Source organism: Lepidochelys kempii, chromosome 2 (genome assembly GCF_965140285.1).
Source record: "Lepidochelys kempii isolate rLepKem1 chromosome 2, rLepKem1.hap1, whole genome shotgun sequence".
NCBI classification, from domain to species: Eukaryota; Metazoa; Chordata; order Testudines; family Cheloniidae; genus Lepidochelys; species Lepidochelys kempii.
This window is the reverse complement of record NC_136381.1, coordinates 272,502,895-272,524,313: the sequence shown is the minus strand read 5'-3', so window position 1 is coordinate 272,524,313 and position 21,419 is coordinate 272,502,895. Positions and strand designations below refer to the sequence as shown.

The following is a 21,419-nucleotide window of genomic DNA, read 5'->3' as shown; positions in this document are numbered from 1 at the left end:
ACCACTTCTTTCTCCACAGAGGGCTGGTCACTTCCTCCCCATGCTATGCTGCCCAGTGCAGTAGTCTGGGAGCTGACCTTGTTCGTGAAGACAGAGGCAAAAAAAGCATTGATCAGGACCTAGAAGTTCTTAAAATGATCAAGAGGCAAAGATTATGTGGATGCCACTATGTCATCATCTTTTTTGACCCATCAGACTCCTCGGAATTCAGTGATTCTTCATCTGAAGATGGAAAAGATGCAGTCTATGAAGGCTCCTTCTCAGAGGGCACATGGGCTGATATCACAGAGGACAGGCCCAAGAGGCTGATGAGTCCTAGGTTTCTTATTCCTTTGTGACACTGTAAAGGTGGTTGTCACAAGGTCAACATTACCGTAGTGTACAAGCAGCAAAAGCACAGGGAGGCATTCAGCTACCCACTGGGGCTGGAGAAAACTGCTCTCTGAAAGCCAGATGCTCATGGATTGTTCCAGATCAGAGACCCCTCAGAATGAGCCTCATACTGCATCTGGTATCATGGTGCAGATGTTATGGTAATGGCAGCTATTTAAGTACCTAGATAGATCCCTGATAGCACTGGGGCCGACACTGTGGGATCACTAATCTGGGAGTTTGCATCCTAGTTTAACTCTCTTGGTGCAGAAGACTCAGGAGGAATAAATACATAAAAGCCTGTTTAGACACAGCAGAGAAAGGAAAAGAAACAGGGAGGAAAGCAAGCTTTTCCCTGGCAAGAGTTCTGACTCATCAAGCTTTCACATGATCTGGTGCTAAAACACACCCAGCTCGCTCACTAATGCTACAACCATCTATAAAGCAGGACCACAGGAAGAGTACTAGGTCAACTACTTCCAAAGAGGATGGATCTGGACTGTTCTCAGTGGTAGCAGATGACAGAACAAGGAGTAATGGTCTCAAGTTGTAGTGGGGGAGGTTAAGTTAAGGAAAAACTTTTTCACTAGGAGAGTGGTGAAGCACTGGAATGGGTTACCTAGGAAGGTGGTGGAATCTCCTTCCTTAGAGGTTTTTAAGATCAGGCTTGACATAGCCCTGGCTGGGATGATTTAGTTGGGAATTGGTCCTGCTTTGAGCAGTGGGTTGGACTAGATGACCTCCTGAGGTCCCTTCCAACCCTGATAGTCTATGAATCATTAGTAGCTCTTGACATAAGGACTAATGATAGTGATCCTGTAGGTCCTTTTCAATTAAGCATGTTTCTTCACTGACAGCACAGCACCAATGAACCAAGCCATCTCTGTGGTACATATCCACGACTCACTTGGGAGTCCAGGGCCTTCACCAAGCTAAAACTCATCAACCGTAGAATACAGTCAGCTCCAAGGAAGGCTGCATTTTCTTCTCCCCACTTTGAATGTGAATTATTTCTCAATCCACTTGTTTTTGAGAAGCAATGTGCACAGTACGGAGAGTCAAGATTCCTGGCCTGACTTCCCAGGCACGGCTTTGTCAAGCCGGACCTTAAAAACTTCTAAGGAAGGAGATTCTACCACTTCCCTAGGTAACGCATTCCAGTGTTTCACCACCCTCCCAGTGAAAAAGTTTTTCCTAATATCCAACCTAAACCTCCCCCATTGCAACGTGAGACCATTACTCCTTGTTCTGTCATCTGGTACCACTGAGAACAGATTGGATCCATCCTCTTTGGAACGCCCCCTTCAGGTAGTTGAAAACTGCTATCAAATCCCCCCTCATTCTTCTCTTCCGCAGACTAAATATCCCAGTTCCCTCAGCCTCTCCTCATAAGTCATGTGTTCCAGACCCCTAATCATTTTTGTTGCCCTCCGTGGGACTCTTTCCAATTTTTCCACATCCTTCTTGTAGTGTGGGGCCCAAAACTGGACACAGGACGACAGATGAGGCCTCACCAATGCCGAATAGAGGGGAATGATCACGTCCCTCGATCTGCTGCCAATGCTCCTACTTATACACCCCAAAATGCTGTTAGCTTTCTTGGCAACAAGGGCACACTGTTGACTCATATCCAGCTTCTCGTCCACTGTAACCCCTAGGTCCTTTTTTGCAGCACTGCTGCTGAGTCATTCGGTCCCTAGTCTGTAGCGGTGCATGAGATTCTTCTGTCCTAAGTGCAGGGCTCTGCACTTGTCCTTGTTGAACCTCATCAGATTTCTTTTGGCCCAATCCTCTAATTTGTCTAGCACCCTCTGTATCCTATCCCTACCCTCCAGCGTATCTACCTCTCCTTCCAGTTTAGTGTCATCTGCAAACTTGCTGAGGGTCAATCCATGCCATCCTCCAGATCATTAATGAAGATATTGAACAAAACTGGCCCAAGGACTGACCCTTGGGGCATTCCGCTTGATACTGGCTGCCACCTAGACATGGAGCCATTGATCACTACCCATTGAGCCCGACAATCTAGCCAGCTTTCTCTCCACCTTATAGTCCATTCATCCAGCCCATACTTCTTTAACTTTCTGGCAAGAATACTGTGGGAGAACATGTCAAAAGCTTTGTTAAAGTCAAGGAACAACACGTCCACTGCTTTCCCCTCATCCACAGAGCCAGTTATCTCATCATAGAGGGCAAGTAGGTTAGTCAGGCATGACTTGCCCTTGGTGAATCCATGCTGACTGTTCCCAATCACTTTCCTCTCCTCTAAGTGCTTCAAAACTGATTCCTTGAGGACATGCTCCATTATTTTTCATGGGACTGAAGTGAGGCTGACTGGCCTGTAGTTCCCAGGATCTTCCCTTTTTTAAAGATGGGTACTACACATTAGCCTTTTTCCAGTCATCCAGGACCTCCCCGAATCACCATGAGTTTTCAAAGTTAATGGCCAATGGCTCTGCAATCTCATCTGCCAACTCCTTTAGCACTCTCGGATCCAGTACATCCGGCCCCATGAACTTGTGCTCATCCAGCTTTTCTAAATAGTCCTGAACCACTTCTTTTTCCAAAGAGGGATGGTCACCTCCTCCCCATACTGTGCTGCCCAGTGCAGTAGTCTGGGAGTTGACCTTGTTCATGAAGACAGAGGCAAAAAAAGTATTGAGTACATTAGCTTTTTCCATATCCTCTGTCACTAGGTTGCCTCCCCCATTCAGTAACAGGCCCACACTTTCCCTGGCCACCTTCTTGTTGCTAACACATGGAGAGTCATGAATCAGAGTCGGAGAAGAAGGTGGATGTGGAAGAAGCTGGGTGGGCGGGGAAGGGGAAAAGGAGAGAGGACATGGAAGGGGAGAAGACAGAACAAGGAGTAATGGTCTCAAGTTGCAGTGGGGGAGGTTTAGGTTGGATGTTAGGAAAAACTTTTTCACTAGGAGGGTGGTGAAGCACTGGAATGGGTTCCCTAGGGAGGTGGTGGAATCGCCTTCTTTAGAAGTTTTTAAGGTCAGGCTTGACAAAGCCCTAGCTGGGATGATTTAGTTGGTGCTAGTCCTGCTTTGAGCAGGGGGTTGGACTAGATGACCTCCTGAGGTCCCTTCCAACCCTGATATTCTATGATTCTAAGAAACAGATGAGTGCTGTTCAGGGGAGAAGGCATGAAGGGCTGGAGCCAAAGGAGGGGAGCATGACAGCCCATCATGTTTCTTTTGGGACAATTCAAGGAAGAGACTTTGAGAGAAGTGACCACCATAAGAGAGGGAGTCTACAGAGGCTGTCAGATGCGGGATCCAGGTCTTGAGAGCCAAGAGACCACAGGGAACAGAGGATGAAGAGGTGATGGATGGCTGTGATCTTTTTTGAGATGGAACTGGCATTCAGAGAGAACAGGAGAAGACCAGGAGGGCATGGGAGCAAGTGGGATGGGTATAAGGTTTGAAAAAGACCATGAGGTGGAGGTGATGTGAGGGAAAGAGGAAGAAACAGATTTGAAGTTAATGTTGCTGAATATAACCCACTAAACTCTCAGCCTTGTAATTTTTCAACATGTCTGCCTGTGTGTCACGCTAGGCTGAGCTGGCTGTGTACAATTAAATATATGCAAAATTAAGCACAACTCAAGCAGCTAACAATGGTAGCAGCTGTGCTGGCTCTCAGCAGAGAGCAGTACGAAGTTCCAGCATTGACTGGCTGCAGTACAGGCTTAATCAGAGCATGTGTGTGTCCAAGTAGGTGTGATCTGTTTGCCCATTCTCCAGCCTCTCTGCCAAGGCCACTGCTGGAACCAGCAGCCTACAGTGAGGAAACCACTCATTCTCACTACTTTTCCCCACTCCTTACTCAGAAAACAAGATAGTTTTTAAGAGTGAGTACAATTTGTTTTGAGACTTTCCCTCAACCTCCAGGAAGCATTAGGAGAAAGGCAACAAAATGGCTGAGGAATGACTGAAAAATATTTATCACATACTATATAGGTCACATGGGGGAGAGTGGTGTGGGGGGGTCTATATCCAGCCACTGATTGGATAGAAAGCTCTCATGAGACTTGGAAGCATGAATTGTGCATACTCCCAATAACCACAGCTAGAGATTTTCCAGTTAATGGAAGAGGTGATATTTATCCTATTCACCTACCCCAGAAGGGAGTGATAGGGAGGAGGAGAGAAGAAGTCTGGAAAAGATTAAATTACATAGTTAGTTTGAGATTACTCAGCTGCACTGGTGGAAAACCTACTGTAGATGAAACTCTGGCCACTTCCAGGGCTTTTATCACTGTATCAATGATTTAGCTGACATAGTGATTAAAAACAGCGAAAGCCACATTTTGTCTATACAAAGGCTCTCTCTGGTGCTACCACCAGTGCAGCTTTTGGGTAAAATTCCGTAGTGTAGAAAAGGCCTTAAACACCACTGAGTTACCAGTAATTGAATAAATAAAGATAGGTCTTTTGCTGCCAGTGGAGTCAGTTCCATTTGCGGGAGCTATGTGCTTTTGTTTTGGGAAGGGGGGAAACTGCAGCCTTTAACAAACATGGGAATAACTTCCATTCTCACCACATAAAATAGAAGGGTATCTCTCAAAGATCTTTGTATTTGGCAGTGGTGCAACTGCTTCTAGAATACCTTGTCCAGTTCTGTGGTCCAGAAAGATGTTGATAAATTGGGTTCAGAGAAGAGCCATTCAAATGATGAAAGGATTGGAAAACCTGCCTTGTAGTGAAAGATGCAAGGAACTCAATCCGTTTAGTTTATCAAAGAGAAAGTGAAGGGATGACTTGATCACAGTCTACAAGTACCTACATGGGAAACAGACATTTGATAATAGAAGGCTCTTCAGTTTAGCAGACAAAGGTATAACAAGAGCCAAAGGCTGGAAATTGAAGCTACACAAATTCAGACTAGAAATAAAACAAGTTTTTAACAGTGAGGGTAATTAACCACTGGAAAAGTTTACTAAGGAGTATGGTGGATTTTCTCTCACTGGAAATTTTTAAATCAAGGTTGGATGTTTTTTCGAAAAGATCTGCTGTAGTTCAAATGGGAATTAATTCTGGAAAATTCTATGGCCAGGATTAGATGACCACAATGGTCTCTTCTGACTTTATGATCTAACAGTCTAAGCTGGGTGGGGCCCACTGGGGACCAGTGTGCGAAAGAGACAAAGCTGAAAGAATATAGAGCCTGAACTCCCATTCTCGGAAAGGACAGGCTCCCTACGGAGCAGACATAAAAAATTTAGGAGAATGTGAGTATCATGAAGTTCCTGGGTTTAATTCCAACCCAATTCCTAAAGCAGCAACACCTGAAAACTGGTTATGTTCTAAGACTAGAAGGTTAGGCCTGGGTCTTTCAGAGCAGGAGGCTGCAGAGAAAGGGTTCACAGTTGTGGGACAAGACACCTGCATCTCACAGGGGCCAAGAGACAATTAATGTGTTGGAATGGTTGGCCCATCTACTTATGGGGGATAAAGGAAGAGCTCGGAAGCTGGAAATAAATGCTAGCAAAGGGAAGGGAGGCTGACTGATGAGTTGTGGAAGGGTTCTGAGTGCCTATCAAAGGGGTGTTGGCATCTGGAGTGAGGAATGGTAGTGGAAGAGAGGCTAGTATCAAGTGATTGATATAAAGTTGCTTGTTGTGAAGGCTATAGTTTGTCTTTTGGGACCAGATGGTTGTTGGGGGAGGGGTGAACAGGAGGGTATCGGGGTGAGATGATGTGAGGGTTTTGCTCCAAGGGAAGGTGGGGGCAATTCAGGTCAGGGCACGTGTTATGGGGTTTGCATGCTAGCTTAAAAGTAAGGGGATGCCAGCAGAGAGGAGGAGGTCAGGGGCTTGCAAAAGAAAGTTAGAGAGTTTAAGCAGTGGGGAGGAAGTGAGTCAGATCAGGTGCATGTAGAGGGCCACACAAAGGCAACTAGAGTAATTCTCAGGGACACCCAAGTTAATTCTCTGGATAATCTAGACCCTTTTAGCCCTGTTGTAGACATTGATTAAGACAGTTTACTTGCAAGAGAATATGGTTGAAAACGAGGAGCTGAATGAACTGCTGGGCCACTGTAATGTGAGGAGGAGCCCATCTCCTGCAGGCAGGTGTTGAACTCTGAACCTGCGTTTGGCTACCCACAGAAACATTGATTTAAAACCCCTTCAAAATCCAGAGGGCACAAGTGCCTAATTGTGTCCTTTGCAGCCCAGCTCCCTGGCCCTCCCTGCATGCAGCAGTGTCAGCAGGGCTAACCCTTCACACAAGGAGGGCACAGGCTGAGCTCTGCTCCACACTCCCAGCCCCAGCATTGGCCTCACTCTCTAGACTTTCACCCAGCAGGCTACTTACTTTTTAATTAGACATCTTTAAACAAAAAGTGAAAGTATTTGTTAAAATCCATCTGAATAAACAAAGGTGCTGAGCAGACTGTGAAGTGAATAGGAAATGAAAGTGACTCACCCTCTGAGGGAGAATTTTGTCAGCCATCTTCCTCCTCTTGGCACTGTACATTTTTTAAAGAAAAAAACACGTTACCATGGTGACAGATCTAGGAGTAACGAGGCCACCTGCTAAATTACCCTGACATCTCCACATGCTGGTGCACAGCTGTGCATGTGTTGGCAAAGAGGTCTCAGCCTTACCCAGTACTTAGGACCCCCTCTCTCAGCCATTCCGAGGGGTGGGGGCAACTAAGAAAAAATCAGGGCTTTCTGTCACACACCTTGGAAAAAGAAGTCTTCAAGTTCTGTGACCGCAGGGTCCTCTATAGTATGGGGCAGCAGTGTGTGTGCGTGTGTGTGTGATCTATGAATACATTATGACTGTGAGAGTCTGTGCGAGAGCATTTATGTAGGAGTGTGTGTAGCCATATGTAGATATGTATCCATACATTTGTGTGTATATACATATGTGCATACTTGATGGTGCATGTCTGTCGATTGATTGTTCAAACAGATATCCTAATGTGTGTCCATGCATGTCCATGGAAGGAGGTGTGTGTGTGTGTGTGTGATTGTACACACACGGGTATGTGTATGTACACATGTGAATTATACAAGCATGTATGGACATGTATATCTGTGTGTGTATATATAAATATATATATTATGCATCTACGTTCCAAGCACAGGTGTGTATACACACACACACACACCCCTCTATATGAGGCACAGTGTGTGCATAAGGCATGCTGATGAAATTGGAATCAGGCAAAGGCAGTGTCCCTGGATTTTGACTTTAAACTGCACACACTGTCGGTGCCCATCAAGCCGTTTCCTTGCAGCCCCAGCAGTTCAGAGAGAGGAGAAACTTGGCCCCCCTCTGCTCAGAGGAGTGACACTTCCATCCCTTGAGCAGGGGATCAATCAGTCCATCTCTGGGAGGCGAATGAGGGAAGGCCCCTCCCCGCCCCCACCAGGCCCTGGGGCTGCTCCTGTCCCCCCTCCTCCATTCCCATTTCTCCTGAGGACCCCTTAGTTTCTGTCTCCCCAGGACCGATGTTTTCACCTTTTTCCAGGGGCGGTACATGCCCTTCCCACACTCACTAGCGATGTGCAGCCTTCCTCCTGAGTGGGGCCTGGGACACCAGTTTCTCTTCTCTTCTTGGGGCCAGGCCCGAGGCACTGTTTGTGGGGGTGGGAATGTAAACTGACCCTCCCTCCCTCTGGCCCAGCTCTCGATTTGGCCCAGAGTATTTACACACCCATCCACTGGCCACATGGGCAGGATGCCCTCTTGAGACAGTGGCCCCTTTAGGAAGTGAGAAATGCTGGAGCCGAAACATTCCATGGCAGTTTCTGGGGGCGGGGCTGGGATTCTGATCTGATCTAGGGGGAGAGCATGGGGGTCAGGGGTAGGGGCAAGGGAGGAGCTAGTGCCTCTGGCCTGGCCACAGAGGGAGGGGCTAGTGACTCTCACCAGACCTAGGGAACAGCTGGAGAAGGAAAAAAACACCCCAGAAATGACAGTTAAGGAGGTAATGCCACAATAATTGCAGGCGAGAAACAGTGACTGGGTGAGCCAGAGCCTAAAGGAAATGGGAATGTGACCTGGAGCACCCAGTAAAACTGAAGGGGCATTACACCCCATCCATTCCCCCAAAGTCTGATAGAGACCAGGGAATTTATCCCCTTTCTGCCTACACCGAGCCTCCCGTGGCAAGGATATTTACCCCCTCCCCTAAGCCTGCCAGAGATGGTAGGGGAGTTAGCGCGGGGAAAGCAGAGGAACTTCTGAGAAGGGGACAGGGGAGGGAAAGAAAACCAGGGTAAAGAATACAATAAACTCCATGGAGAGGAGATATGATGGAGGAAACACTGGAAGCCTTTTGGTGCCTCCTGGAAGGCTTCAGGTGAGCAGGGCTCACTCGCTACAACAGGGTTTCAAACGGCAAGAAAATCTGAGGATAAGAAGGTGTTTTCTTCTGTAACGGGGACATGAAACAGACTAATTCCCATGTGACGACCCTTGGGAACTGCACTCACCCTTAATCCACTAACACTCTTGCTGCTGGGGCCTTTCTAGGGTGCATCCCAGATACATGGACATTCTCAGTACACACTCTTAACGCTTGCTAGATGCTGCAGTGCAAATACCCTGGACTCACAGGAGCTCCCAGTGCACTGAACCTAAAGAAGCAGGTATTACATGCAACCATATGTACTGACACCACTAATACATTGCCTGACCCTGCAAGTACCCATAATGTTTGCACAGTCATTGTGCAGAGTCTGTAGGTGAATGTCCCTCAAGCACTTATCAGCCATAAATCTAGGCTTGAGGAATTGGCTCACACTTTATTTAATTGCCAGCAGTGCACTGGGTGTTGTATGAGATTAAAGATGGGCAAATTCTGCCAGAAAAGTACATACACATCAAAAATGCCCCCCTCCAACTCTAGCTAGTTACTTCCTGTAAATTTCATTAGTGAATTTCACCAGAGAATGTTTGTAGACAATGAACATCTCATGAATATTTATGAAAATGCATTTTGCACTAGTGCTCACGGTATAAGTATTCACGCTACGAAGCTGAAATCTCTGATTTGCCTGCTCCTGTTTATAAAATATTCAGTTAACCAATCAGGGAGCAGGAGTATTATTATGCAAAATATGTGACCAGTCATATATCACAAACAACAAAGAGTTGAAGACAAAGTCAAAATAAGTAGTTAGCAAATACTCTATAGATTAAATACAACTAGACCCCATAGCCTGAAACATGCACCAAACATTCTAATAACTCCAAATAACAAGAAAATGAATAGAAATCAAGATCTGCTCAGAGACAATTCACCAATGAAAAACTATTCAGTGAATTTTGCATTGTCACAGTCCCTGCTCCAAGCAGCATACACCCTATAAATAAGGCTGCGAGTTTGTCAAAGAGGTCACGGAAGTCATGGATTCCGTGACTTTCCGTGACTTCTGCAGCAGCCAGTGCGCCTGGCTCAGGGACAGCTCAGGCAGCCCCTGAGCCAGACGCACCGGCTGCTGCTGGGGCAGTCTCAGGCCACACATACACACACACGCACACATGCAGCAGAGTTTGGGGGTGGAAGGGGCAAAGGGTTGGGGCACGGGTTGGGGTGAGGCACGCTCTGGGCGGCACTTATCTGGGGGGCTCCCCGGAAGCAGCGACATCCCCCTTGTTCAGCTGCTAGGCGGAGGCGTGGCCAGGTGGCTCTGCACACCTGCCTCCACCCAGAGTGCTGGCTTCACAGCTCCCATTGACCAGGAACTGCGGCCAATGGGAACTGCAGGGGCGGTGCCTGCGGGCGGAGGCAGCCTGCAGAGCTGCCTAGCCACACTTCTGCCTAGCAGGGAGTGAGGAGGACGTCCCCATGTAAGCGCCACCCAGAGCCTGCCTCAACCTGTCCAAGGCCCCACCCCCTATCCCCTCCCACACCCAAACTCTGCTGCTGGGGGTGAGGAAAGGGAGGCGCGGAGCCAGCAGGGAGCCTACTGGCCCCGCCAACCCCCTGCCTCCCAGCACCGGCAGGGGTCCCAGGCTGCGCGTTGTCGCTCATGCCTCCCCGGCACCTGGGCTGCTCTGCCTCAGCACCCGCAGGGCCCCTGGGCAGCCCCCGCCACACGTTTTAGTCATGGGCGTTTTTAGTAAGAGTCAGGGACAGGTCACAGGCTGTGAATTTTTGTTTACTGCCGGTGACCTGTCCCTGACTTTTACTAAAAATACCCATGACTAAAACGTAGCCTTACCTATAAATCCACTGATTTGTTGCCTACATGTTTAAGGCTGTCACACAGTTGCAAAGGAGGCTGGTTCTTCCTCCCACAGGTACCCTCCCTTCTTCTCTTGCAGTGCGCTCACCTCCGGGTTCGGGTCGGAGTTGCTTGCTGCTGCGGCTGCACCTGCGGTTGCACCTGCGGTTGCTGCACCTGCTGAGGTGCTGTGCGCTTTCGTGTTGGTTCCATCACTGTTTGGGGCATCCCAGGGCGCACTGAGGGGCTTCCAACGTAGGGTGAGCCTGGGGGACCCATTGGAGCCCCCTGGTGGGGCATTCGAGCACCTGATGGCATCCCAGGGCGCTAGGGAGGAAGCAAAACAGAAATAAAATGTCTGTTTGGTCACAGTTATTGCAACAGCAAAGGGGTTGGCATGACGGCAGCAACTAGCTCCCATGTAAAGACCATAAAGTTTCCAAGCTTTGACCATTCTAATAAGCACCAATGCAGCAGGACAAAGTGATGGACTCAGGCCTGGCACTTTTTGGTCATTAGAGAGAGGAACCTGATAAGAGAGTAGGCTGGGAGGTAGTAAGGAAAAATACTTCACACAGCAAGATGTTGAGCGGCTGGGTAAGTAATTTTGTTTGATAAAATTAGATGTTGAGCGGGTGGGTGACAGATCCAGGCCAGATTACTGCAGCATTCTCTCTTGGACTGACCGTAAAGATCATGTAGAAGCTACATCTGGGCCAACATGCTGTGGTCTACATGTTAATCAAGACTGATGATGACACCATATCACACCAGTGATCCTTTATGCTGACTGAGCTACTGTGATCAAGGGACATTATAGCTGGCAGTCAAAGGTGAAACTTTAAAGTACTGGGGGAAGAGAGTTCTCCATAAAGGCCTTCCACTTCAGGATACACTATCACCAAGGATCAGAATAAGCCTATAAAGTGAGAAGATGTGGCTACAGAAAAGAGTCATCTCTTTGATCAGGCATTCCCCAATAACAGGGGAACATGAGAGCCTGATAACATTTCCTTAGGAATGCTAAAGTCTCCTGACATCTCCATTGACTTCAGTGGTTTTGAGTCAGACCATGAGATCAGTGCTATACAAGACACAGCATAAAGTCAGTCCTAGCCCTAAAGAGGTATAGCCCTCCAAGAATCAATCACCAAGATTAATCTCATTTTAAAAATGCAAGCCCAACTCCTGGACACATCAAACTGTTACCCTTATTTATTATGATTTCAATGGCACCATCACTCTTGACAGAGCATGGTGTATGCACCAATGAGTTCTTTGATGACTTCTGAGTCCAATGCGCAAGTGATGTATAGATCAGATAACAAAGCACCTGCTCCAGCCGCAGGTAGTGAGCAAGTGTTTAACAGAACAGTCCACATAAACATCACAAAAGCCAGGAGCTTAGTCCACACCTCCAGACTAGCTAGCCAGTATACTATACTACCCCACCCACCAACACCAAACCTCATCAGGCTCCCTGCTCCTCATAAGCCTTAGAAAATAGCTCTTCCTTAGATTCCAAGGGGCTGGTTGCATTACAGAGGTGGCAGAATGTTAGAGTGAAGGTAGGGGCGGTGTGGATAGTAACAGAAAATTATAGGAGGGCTTAGGGGCAGAGGCACAGACAACCTTTGCTTGCACTGTTAATGGGAGGGGGATAGAGGAGAGACCAGCTCAGAAGACAGAGTGGGCATGGCTAGTGAGTGCAGATAATAGAGCTAGTATGGGAGACTGACTGTGGGAGCTGCAACTGGGTAAAGGAGAGGGAGGGGGCAGTAAACCAGTAAAAGAGAAGCCTTTGTATACAGCCGAGAACTTCTTCACCTGTCCCAGCCTGTACCATTGGCTGAGCTGCAAACACTGTTATGACAACTCTTTGGAAACTATGGCTCTCTCCTCCACCACACTCCCCACCCCCCAAACCCAGCAGTCAGCAAAAGGAAATGGCTTAAAAATACTTCACACTAAATCTTGTATTTAGAATCTCCTGTTGGCTGTCAATCCACAAACCGTGGCTGCCTTCCAGCATGGAGAAAACGGACTGTGGGCCCTGCTGTTGCCTGTCAATCACCGCAGCTCTGCTGCCCCATGTCCACTCCCTTGAAAACTGCCTGGCCAGGAGAAACAAGATTGTGGGCCCAGCTATCTGTGTCTGCAAAGGACGAATTATGGCCAGAATAGCAAAGTTGGGTGGGCCAACCCAGTTACTGGCCTATATCCTACTTTCTGAACTTCCTGTTGGCTCCCCTTTTTCTTGTTGGGCATTAAAACAGTGTGGGTACCAAACAAATATCGCCTGTCACAGAGGAAGAGTAGCTCCACCAAGAAATATGGTTAGTACTATTCTGGCTGACATCTTCCATTTAAATTCTTATGTCCCCCTCACACCTTGTCCACCCCCTGCTTTGCCTAATTACTTTCCTTCTCCCACCCCCACCTCTGCACCTTCTTCTACGCTGTCCTTAGATGTGGAACAAACTTTGAATGCCAGAGGAGAGGACAAGGAGGCAACACCTAATCTAATATCCTCCTCAGGGTGCCCTAGTGCATCTGGTCTTCTCTGTGCTCCTGAGGGGAAGGCCTGTCGGTACTGTGTCTTGTGCAGAGCTGAGCACATTGTCAGTGCCTTAGGCCCCTCCAGACAGCAGCATGCTCCGCATTGCCATGAGGTGCTGCCTCTCTCCTTCATCCTTTCCAGTCTCTCCTTTCTTCTGTTTTACAGCTTGTCCTGTCTTTTGTTTCTCACTCTCCTCCCTTCCAATTCAATTCTCTCACCTCCTCAGTGTCTCTCCTCCTCCCCTTTTCTCAAGCAGCTTCCTCCTGTCATATAGTACAGATGAAGGACGGCACAAGACTGCACATCTCCTGGTTTTAATATGATTGTGCTTCTCTTTGCATTCTTACTGCAGACACAAGAGTCCTGTTACAAGAACTTTAACAACAGAGCACCTAAAAGACTGAAATGACAAAATGAGACTCAGGCTGAATCTGTGCAGCTGCAGGAAACTAATCTGAAATGTGGACAGGCAATGGGAGAAGCAAACGAGAAGAGCAGCAATGCCTGAAATAGTCCAGCAAGTTAGATGGCAGTTTACAATGCAAAATGGCTGTAAAAAAGCTAGGTCAGTTTTGGGTTGCATATGAAGAGCCCAAGGTTGAGTGCTGTATTCCAGTTGGAGTCCCCCTGGAGCCCAATAAAGGTACCATGCCTCCATGCTCCAGGGGGACTCCATCTGGAATGCAGCCCTCAACCCTGGGCTCTTCAATAATGTAAAGAGATTGACAAATGAGAAGTTTTAAAAAGAACAAAAATGTCCAAATGTAAAAGAGCACAGTACAGCTTGGCTAGGCAACAGCATCCAAGGTGCTGGCAGCACATGATGGCAGCTATTAATGACAGGTTTGAACACCCACAAGGGAGAAGACTTTTCTAGAGCGATAAGTAGTGGTATCACTCGGAGTAATAGGACGAAATTAAGACTGTATCTTAGGGAACCCTGCCTTTTGGTAATAGTCTCTCAAGGAAGTGGTGAAAGCCCAATTGACAGCAACATTTAAAATTGGACTGGAACAAGTATAGGAAAAAGGGCTGTAAATAATCCTTTACAGCCTCTCCTCTCTTTCCAGGATGACTATAAATATGACCTAATAGACATTGCCTTCTCTAATGTCTATCACAGAGTTACTAAGTAGAAATTTCAGTGCTTCAATTCCTACTCCTTAGAATCTCTCACTTCACTCATTTCCAGCAAGCATTCTAGTCCTCCAGTTCCCTGCACTATCCCATGCCCTATAATCAGGGACCAAGTATTCCAGGATTCCACAGCTGTGGCATTTGCTGCAGACTCCACCCATCACTGCATATTGGGCAGCACAAGCTAAAATTTTTCATGCACAAAACACTGTTTCTAGGATTGTAAGCTGATACCTAGACCATAAGCTTTTTGAGGCAGCCATCATCTTTTTGTGATATGTGGGTGTTCAGTGCCTAACACAATGGGACCCCAAATCTTTAATGGGGGCTTCTAGGTGATACAACCATTCAAATACATAAATAATAGCTCTTATAGTTACAAACAAAACCAGTACAACAAAATGGTGATCAATTAACATGCTGCCAGTCTGCAGACTAAGGAAGACATCAGATATAAGAGCTCCATGCACCTCAGTGTAGCTTAATTACAAAAAATAATGACGTCAGTTTAAACTGCAATGTTGTTGAACCACTGCTTTGCTGAGGATTACAACAGAACTATCCACATAGCCCATGTCCCCATAATTGGAGGGCCCAATTCCAACTCTACTCCTCAATTTCATTTATAGATTCATACAATTTAAGGCCAGAAAAAACCCACAAATTATCTAGTCTGACCTCCTGTATAGAATCATAGAATAATAGAATATCAGGGTTGGAAGGGACCTCAGGAGGTCATCTAGTCCAACCCCCTGCTCAAAGCAGGACCAATCCCCAGTTAAATCATCCCAGCCACGGCTTTGTCAAGCCTGACCTTAAAAACTTCTAAGGAAGGAGATTCTACCACCTGCCTAGGTAACGCATTCCAGTGTTTCACCACCCTCCTAGTGAAAAGGTTTTTTCTAATATCCAACCTAAATCTCCCCCACTGCAACTTGAGACCATTACTCCTTGTCTTGTCATCTTCTACCACTGAGAATAGTCTAGAACCATCCTCTTTGGAACCACCTCTCAGGCAGTTGAAAGCAGCTATCAAATCCCCCCTCATTCTTCTCTTCTGCAGACTAAACAATCCCAGTTCCCTCAGTCTCTCCTCATAAGTCATGTGTTCCAGACCCCTAATAATTTTTGTTGCCCTTAGCTGGACTCTCTCCAATTTTTTCACATCCTTCTTGTAGTGTGGGGCCCAAAACTGGACACAGTACTCCAGATGAGGTCTCACCAATGTCGAATAGAGGGAAACGATCATGTCCCTTGATCTGCTGGCTATGCCCCTACTTATACATCCCAAAATGCCAATGGCCTTCTTGGCAACAAGGGCACACTGTTGACTCATATCCAGCTTCTCGTCCACTGTCACCCCTAGGTCCTTTTCCGCAGAACTGCTGCCTAGCCATTTGGTCCCTAGTCTGTAGCGGTGCATGGGATTCTTCCGTCCTAAGTGCAGGACTCGGCACTTATCCTTGTTGAACCTCATCAGATTTCTTTTGGCCCAATCCTCTAATTTGTCTAGGGCCCTCTGTATCCTATCCCTACCTGCCACCATATCTACCACTCCTCCTAGTTTAGTATCATCCGCAAATTTGCGGAGAATGCAATCCACACCATCCTCCAGATCATTTATGAAGATATTGAACAAAACTGGCCCCAGGACCGACCCTTGGGGCACTCCACTTGATACCGGCTGCCATCTAGAAATGGAGCCATTGATCACTACCCGTTGAGCCCGACAATCTAGCTAACTTTCTACCCACCTTATAGTGCATTCATCCAGCCCATACTTCTTTAACTTGCTGGCAAGAATACTGTGGGAGACCATGTCAAAAGCTTTGCTAAAGTCAAGAAACAATACATCCACTGCTTTCCCTTCATCCACAGAACCAGTAATCTCATCATAGAAGACGATTAGATTAGTCAGGCATGACCTTCCCTTGGTGAATCCATGCTGACTGTTCCTGATCACTTTCCTCTCGTGTAAGTGCTTCAGGATTGATTCCTTGAGGACCTGCTCCATGATTTTTCTGGGGACTGAGGTAAGGCTGACTGGCCTGTAGTTCCCAGGAACCTCCTTCTTCCCTTTTTTAAAGATGGGCACTACATTAGCCTTTTTCCAGTCGTCCGGTACCTCCCCCGATCGCCATGAGTTTTCAAAGATAATGGCCAATGGCTCTGCAATCACAGCCGCCAACTTCTTTAGCACTCTCGGATGCAATGCGTCCGGCCCCATGGACTTGTGCACGTCCAGCTTTTCTAAATAGTCCCAAACCACTTCTTTCCCCACAGGGGGCTGGCCACCTACTCCCCTTGCTGCGTTGCCCAGCGCAGCAGTCTGGGAGCTGACCTTATTCATGAAGATAGAGGCAAAAAAAGCATTGAGTACATTAGCTTTTTCCACATCCTCTGTCACTAGGTTGCCCCCCTCATTCAGTAAGGGGCCCACACTTTCCTTGGCTTTCTTCTTATTGCCAACATACGTGAAGAAACCTTTCTTGTTACTCTTAACATCTCTTTCTAGCTGCAGCTCCAGGTGCGATTTGGCCCTCCTGATTTCATTCCTACATGCCCGAGCAGCATTTTTATACTCTTGCTGGGTCATTTGTCCAATCTTCCACTTCTCGTAAGCTTCTTTTTTATGTTTAAGATCCGCAAGGATTTCACTGTTAAGCCAAGCCGGTCGCCTGCCATATTTACTATTCTTTCTACACATCGGAATGGTTTGTCCCTGTAACCTCAATAAGGATTCTTTAAAATACAGCCAGCTCTCCTGGACTCCTTTTCCCCTCATGTTATTCTCCCAGGGGATCCTACCCATCAGTTCCCTGAGGTTGTCAAAGTCTGCTATTCTGAAGTCCAGCGTCCATATTCTGCTGCTCTCCTTTCTTCCCTGTGTCCGGATCCTGAACTCGACCACCTCATGGTCACTGCCTCCCAGGTTCCCATCCACTTTTGCTTCCCCTACTGATTCTTCCCGATTTGTGAGCAGCAGGTCAAGAAGAGCTCTGCCCCTAGTTGGCTCTTCCAGCACTTGCTCCAGGAAACTGTCCCCTACGCTTTCCAAAAACTTCCTGGATTGTCTGTGCAGCACTGTATTGCCACTACATTTCACCCTGTTACCTCTTTATTATTACGAGTAACTTGTGTTTGGCTAAATCAGATCTTTGAAGAGACTTTCAGTCTGTACTTTAAGACATCAAAAGATGGAGATCTACCACCTTTCTGGTAGTGTGTTCCAGTGGTTAATCTCCCTCACTGTGAAAAATCTGTATCGTATTTCTAATTTGAATTTGTCTGGCTTCTGCTTCCAGCCTTGGGTCCTGTTATGCCTTTTTCTGCTAGATTACAGAGTCTTTTAGTGCTCAGTCTTCTCGCCCCATAGAAGTACTTATACTCTATAATCAAGTCACCTCTCAATCTTCTTTTTGATAAAATATACAGATTGAGTTCCTTAAGTCTTTCATTGAAAGGCATTTTCTCCACCCCTCAAATAATTTGTCTCTCTTTTTTGCACCCCCTCCAATTTTTCAACACCCTTTTTTTATAAATTCATAGATTCCAAGGCCAGATGGGGTAGTCAATTATTTTTTGTCAAGGTCCAAATTTCTTGGTCAAAGTATAGTCAAGGTCTAGACTTCAGAGAAAATAGTACAAAACAACAACAACGATAACAATAAGTAAATAAAAAGATTTTGGTGTCCATTCAAAAGTGTCTGGTGAACCATACTTGGCCCACAGTCCAACTATTGACTACCCCAGTCTAGTCTGACCTCCTGAATAACACAGGCCAAAGAACTTACCCAAAATAATTCCAGTTTGAACTACAGCATGTCTTTCGAAGAAACACACAGTCTTTATCAGCACTGATTTAATATTTACTTCCAGATCATTGATGAAAATGTCGAATAGCGTCAGATCCAGTACCTATTCCTGAAGAACCCCACTAGAAACACCCACATTTGAAGATGATTCCTTATTCATGATTACTTTTTGAGAGCTATCCATTAGCTAGGTCTTTCTAGTTAATGTGTGCTTTATTAATTTTGTATCATGCAAATTTTTTAACCAGAATGGCTTGAGGTACTAAGTTAAACATCTTACAGAAGTCAAGTGTATGTCATCTCCACACTTAACTTTATCAAACACCTTTATAATCTCAACATGAAATGAAACTGGATTTTTTATTTTCCATAAAATCAAGTTGACTGGCATTAATTTTGTTCCCATCCTTCAGTTCTTTACTGATTGAATCGTGTATCTGCTTTTCCATTATTTTCCCCACGATCCTACTTGCCCTTTTTAAATATTGGCAGAACACCAGTTTCAGAGTGGTAGCCGTGTTAGTCTGTATCAGCAAAAACAACGAGGAGTCCTTGTGGCACCTTAGAGACTAACAAATTTATTTGGGCATAAGCTTTCATGGGCTAAAACCCATTTCATCCGATGCATGCATCAGAACACCAGCACTCTTTCAGTCTTCTGGAATTTCCCCAGTATTCCAAGATTTATTAAGAACTAATATCAGCAGGCCAGGAGTCTCCTCAGCCAGCTCTTTTACGATTCTTGACTGAAAGTTTGATTATTTAACAATGTTTATCCCTAGCAGATGTTGTTCAATATCCTCTTCAGTTACTGATGGACTGGAAAGTACTTCATTTTCCTCATATGACAGAAGTACATCATTCTGTTTCTTTCCCAGTGCAGAATATTTTTGAGCACTTCTGCCTTTTTTGCATCATTATTTACAAATTTACCCTCTCCATCTACTAATGGGTATATACAATTGCTTGGATTTCTTTTGTTCCTAATACATTTTAAAAACTTCATCTTATTGTCCTTAACCCTGCCAGGAAGGGAATTTTCCCTTATGCCCTCACCTTCATCAATTTTCTATACTTGATAACTTCTGGTGATTGCTATCTATTTCACCCTTGTTCCCATTTGTAATCTACATTTTTTTAAACTTCTAATTACTGCTTTCAATTCCCCATTGAACCAAAATGGGCTTTTAGCCAAAGTTGTTCTCTTTCTTTCTTGTGGACTCATGGGGTTTTGGCCATCTACTACTAAGCACTTCTTAAAGACCTCCCAATTTTCATTCACTTTTTTCTGCCTAAATTTTTTCTCCCAAGCATAGAATCTTAGACGATTAGGGTTGGAAGAGACCTCAGCAGGCCATCTACTGAAACCCCCTGATCAATGCAGGACCAATCCCAACTAAATCATCCCAGCCAGGGCTTTGTCAAGCCAGACCTTAAAAATCTCTAAAGACGGAGATTCCACCACCTCCCTAGGGAACCCATTCCAGTGCTTCACCACCCTCCTAGTAAAATAGTTTTTCCTAATATCGAAGGAAATTAGCACCTCCCACACTGCAACTTAAGACTATTGCTCCTTGTTTTGTCACCTGCCACCACTGAGAACAGCCTAGCTGCATCCTCCTTGGAACCCACCTTCACGTAGTTAAAGGCTGCTTTCAAATCCCCCCTCACTCTTCTCTTCCACAGACTAAATAAGCCCAGTTCCCACCAGCTCTCCTCATAAGTCATGCGTCCCAGCCCCCTAATCATTTTCATAGTCCTCCGCTGGACTCTCTCCAATCTGTCCACACCCTTTCTGCAGTGGGGACCCCAAAACTGGACACAACACTCCAGATGTGGCCTCACCAGTGCCAAATAGAGAGGAATAATCACTTCCCTCGATCTGCTGGCAATAATAGAATATCAGGGTTGGAAGAGACCTCAGGAGGTCATCGAGTCCAACCCCCTGCTCAAGGCAGGACCAATCCCCAACTAAATCATCCCAGCCAGGGCTTTCTCAAGCCTGACCTTAAAAACCTCTAAGGAAGGAGGTTCCACCACCTCCCTAGGTAACCCATTCCAGTGCTTCACCACCCTCCTAGTGAAAAAGTTTTTCCTAATATCCAACCTAAACCTCCCCCACTGCAACTTGAGACCAATACTCCTCATTCTGTCATCAGGTACCACTGAGAACAGACTAGATCCATCCTCTTTGGAACCCCCTTTCAAATAGTTGAATGGGGGGGGGGGTGATAGTTGCTTTCTTCTCTTCTGCAGACTAAATAATCCCAGTTCCCTCAGTCTCTCCTCATAAGTCATGTGTTCCAGTCCCCTAATCATTTTTGTTGCCCTCCACTGGACTCTTTCCAATTTTTCCACATCCTTCTTGTAGTGTGGGGCCCAAAACTGGACACAGTACTCCAGGTGTGGCTTCACCAATGTTGAATAGAGGGGAATGATCATGTCCCTTGATCTGCTGGCAATGCCCCTACTTATACAGCCCAAAATGCCATTAGCCTTCTTGGCAACAAGGGCACACTTTGACTCATATTCAGCTTTTCATCTACTGTAATCCCTAGGTCCTTTTCTGCAGAACTGCTGCCTAGCCACTCGGTCCCTAGTCTGTAGTAGTGCATGAGATTCTTCCTTCCTAAGTGCAGGACTCTGCACTTGTCCTTGTTGAACCTCATCAGATTTCTTTTGGCCCAATCCTCTAATTTGTCTAGGGCCCTCGGTATCCTATCCCTACCCTCAGCGTATCTACCTCTCCTCCCAGTTTAGTGTCATCTGCAAACTTGCTGAGGGTGCAATCCACACCATCCTCCAGATCATTAATGAAGATACTGAACAAAACCAGCCCCAGGACCGACCCTTGGGGCACTCTGCTTGATACTGGCTGCCAACTAGACACGGAGTCATTGATCACTACCCGTTGAGCCTGACAATCTAGCCAGCTTTCTATCCACCTTATAGTCCATTCATCCAGCCCATACTTCTTTAACTTGCTGGCAAGAATACTGTGGGAGACCGTATCAAAAGCTTTTCTAAAGTCAAGGAACAACACGTCCACTGCTTTCCCCTCATCCACAGAGCCAGTTATCTCGTCATAGAAGGCAATTAGATTAGTCAGGCATGACTTGCCCTTGGTGAATCCATGCTAACTGTCCCTGATCACTTTCCTCTCCTCTAAGTGCTTCAGAATTGATTCCTTGAGGACCTGCTCCATGATTTTTCCAGGGACTGAGGTGAGGCTGAATGGCCTGTCATTCCCCAGATCCTCCTCCTTCCCTTTTTTAAAGATGGGCACTACATTAGCCTTTTTCCAGTCATCCGGGACCTCCCCCGATCGCCATGA

The 21,419-nt window shown here is 46.3% G+C and overlaps 1 protein-coding gene across 18 annotated transcripts in view; it reads right to left on the bottom strand.

The window, feature by feature from the left end:
• Positions 1 to 21,419, bottom strand: part of SMARCD3 (SWI/SNF related BAF chromatin remodeling complex subunit D3) — a 225,019-nt gene that overhangs the window by 100,433 nt on the left and 103,167 nt on the right. For 16 of the 18 annotated variants that reach the window (XM_078851894.1, XM_078851895.1, XM_078851892.1 and 13 more), the window contains 2 exons: positions 10,683 to 10,900; positions 6,813 to 6,855 (listed from right to left, as the gene is read on the bottom strand). In XM_078851894.1, the coding sequence (XP_078708020.1) occupies positions 6,813 to 6,855; positions 10,683 to 10,900 (261 nt within the window). Of the gene's footprint in view, positions 1 to 6,812; positions 6,856 to 10,682; positions 10,901 to 10,943; positions 11,105 to 18,064; positions 18,272 to 21,419 lie in introns of those variants that run through there. The other 2 variants (XM_078851903.1, XM_078851907.1) reach the window with 2 other exon arrangements.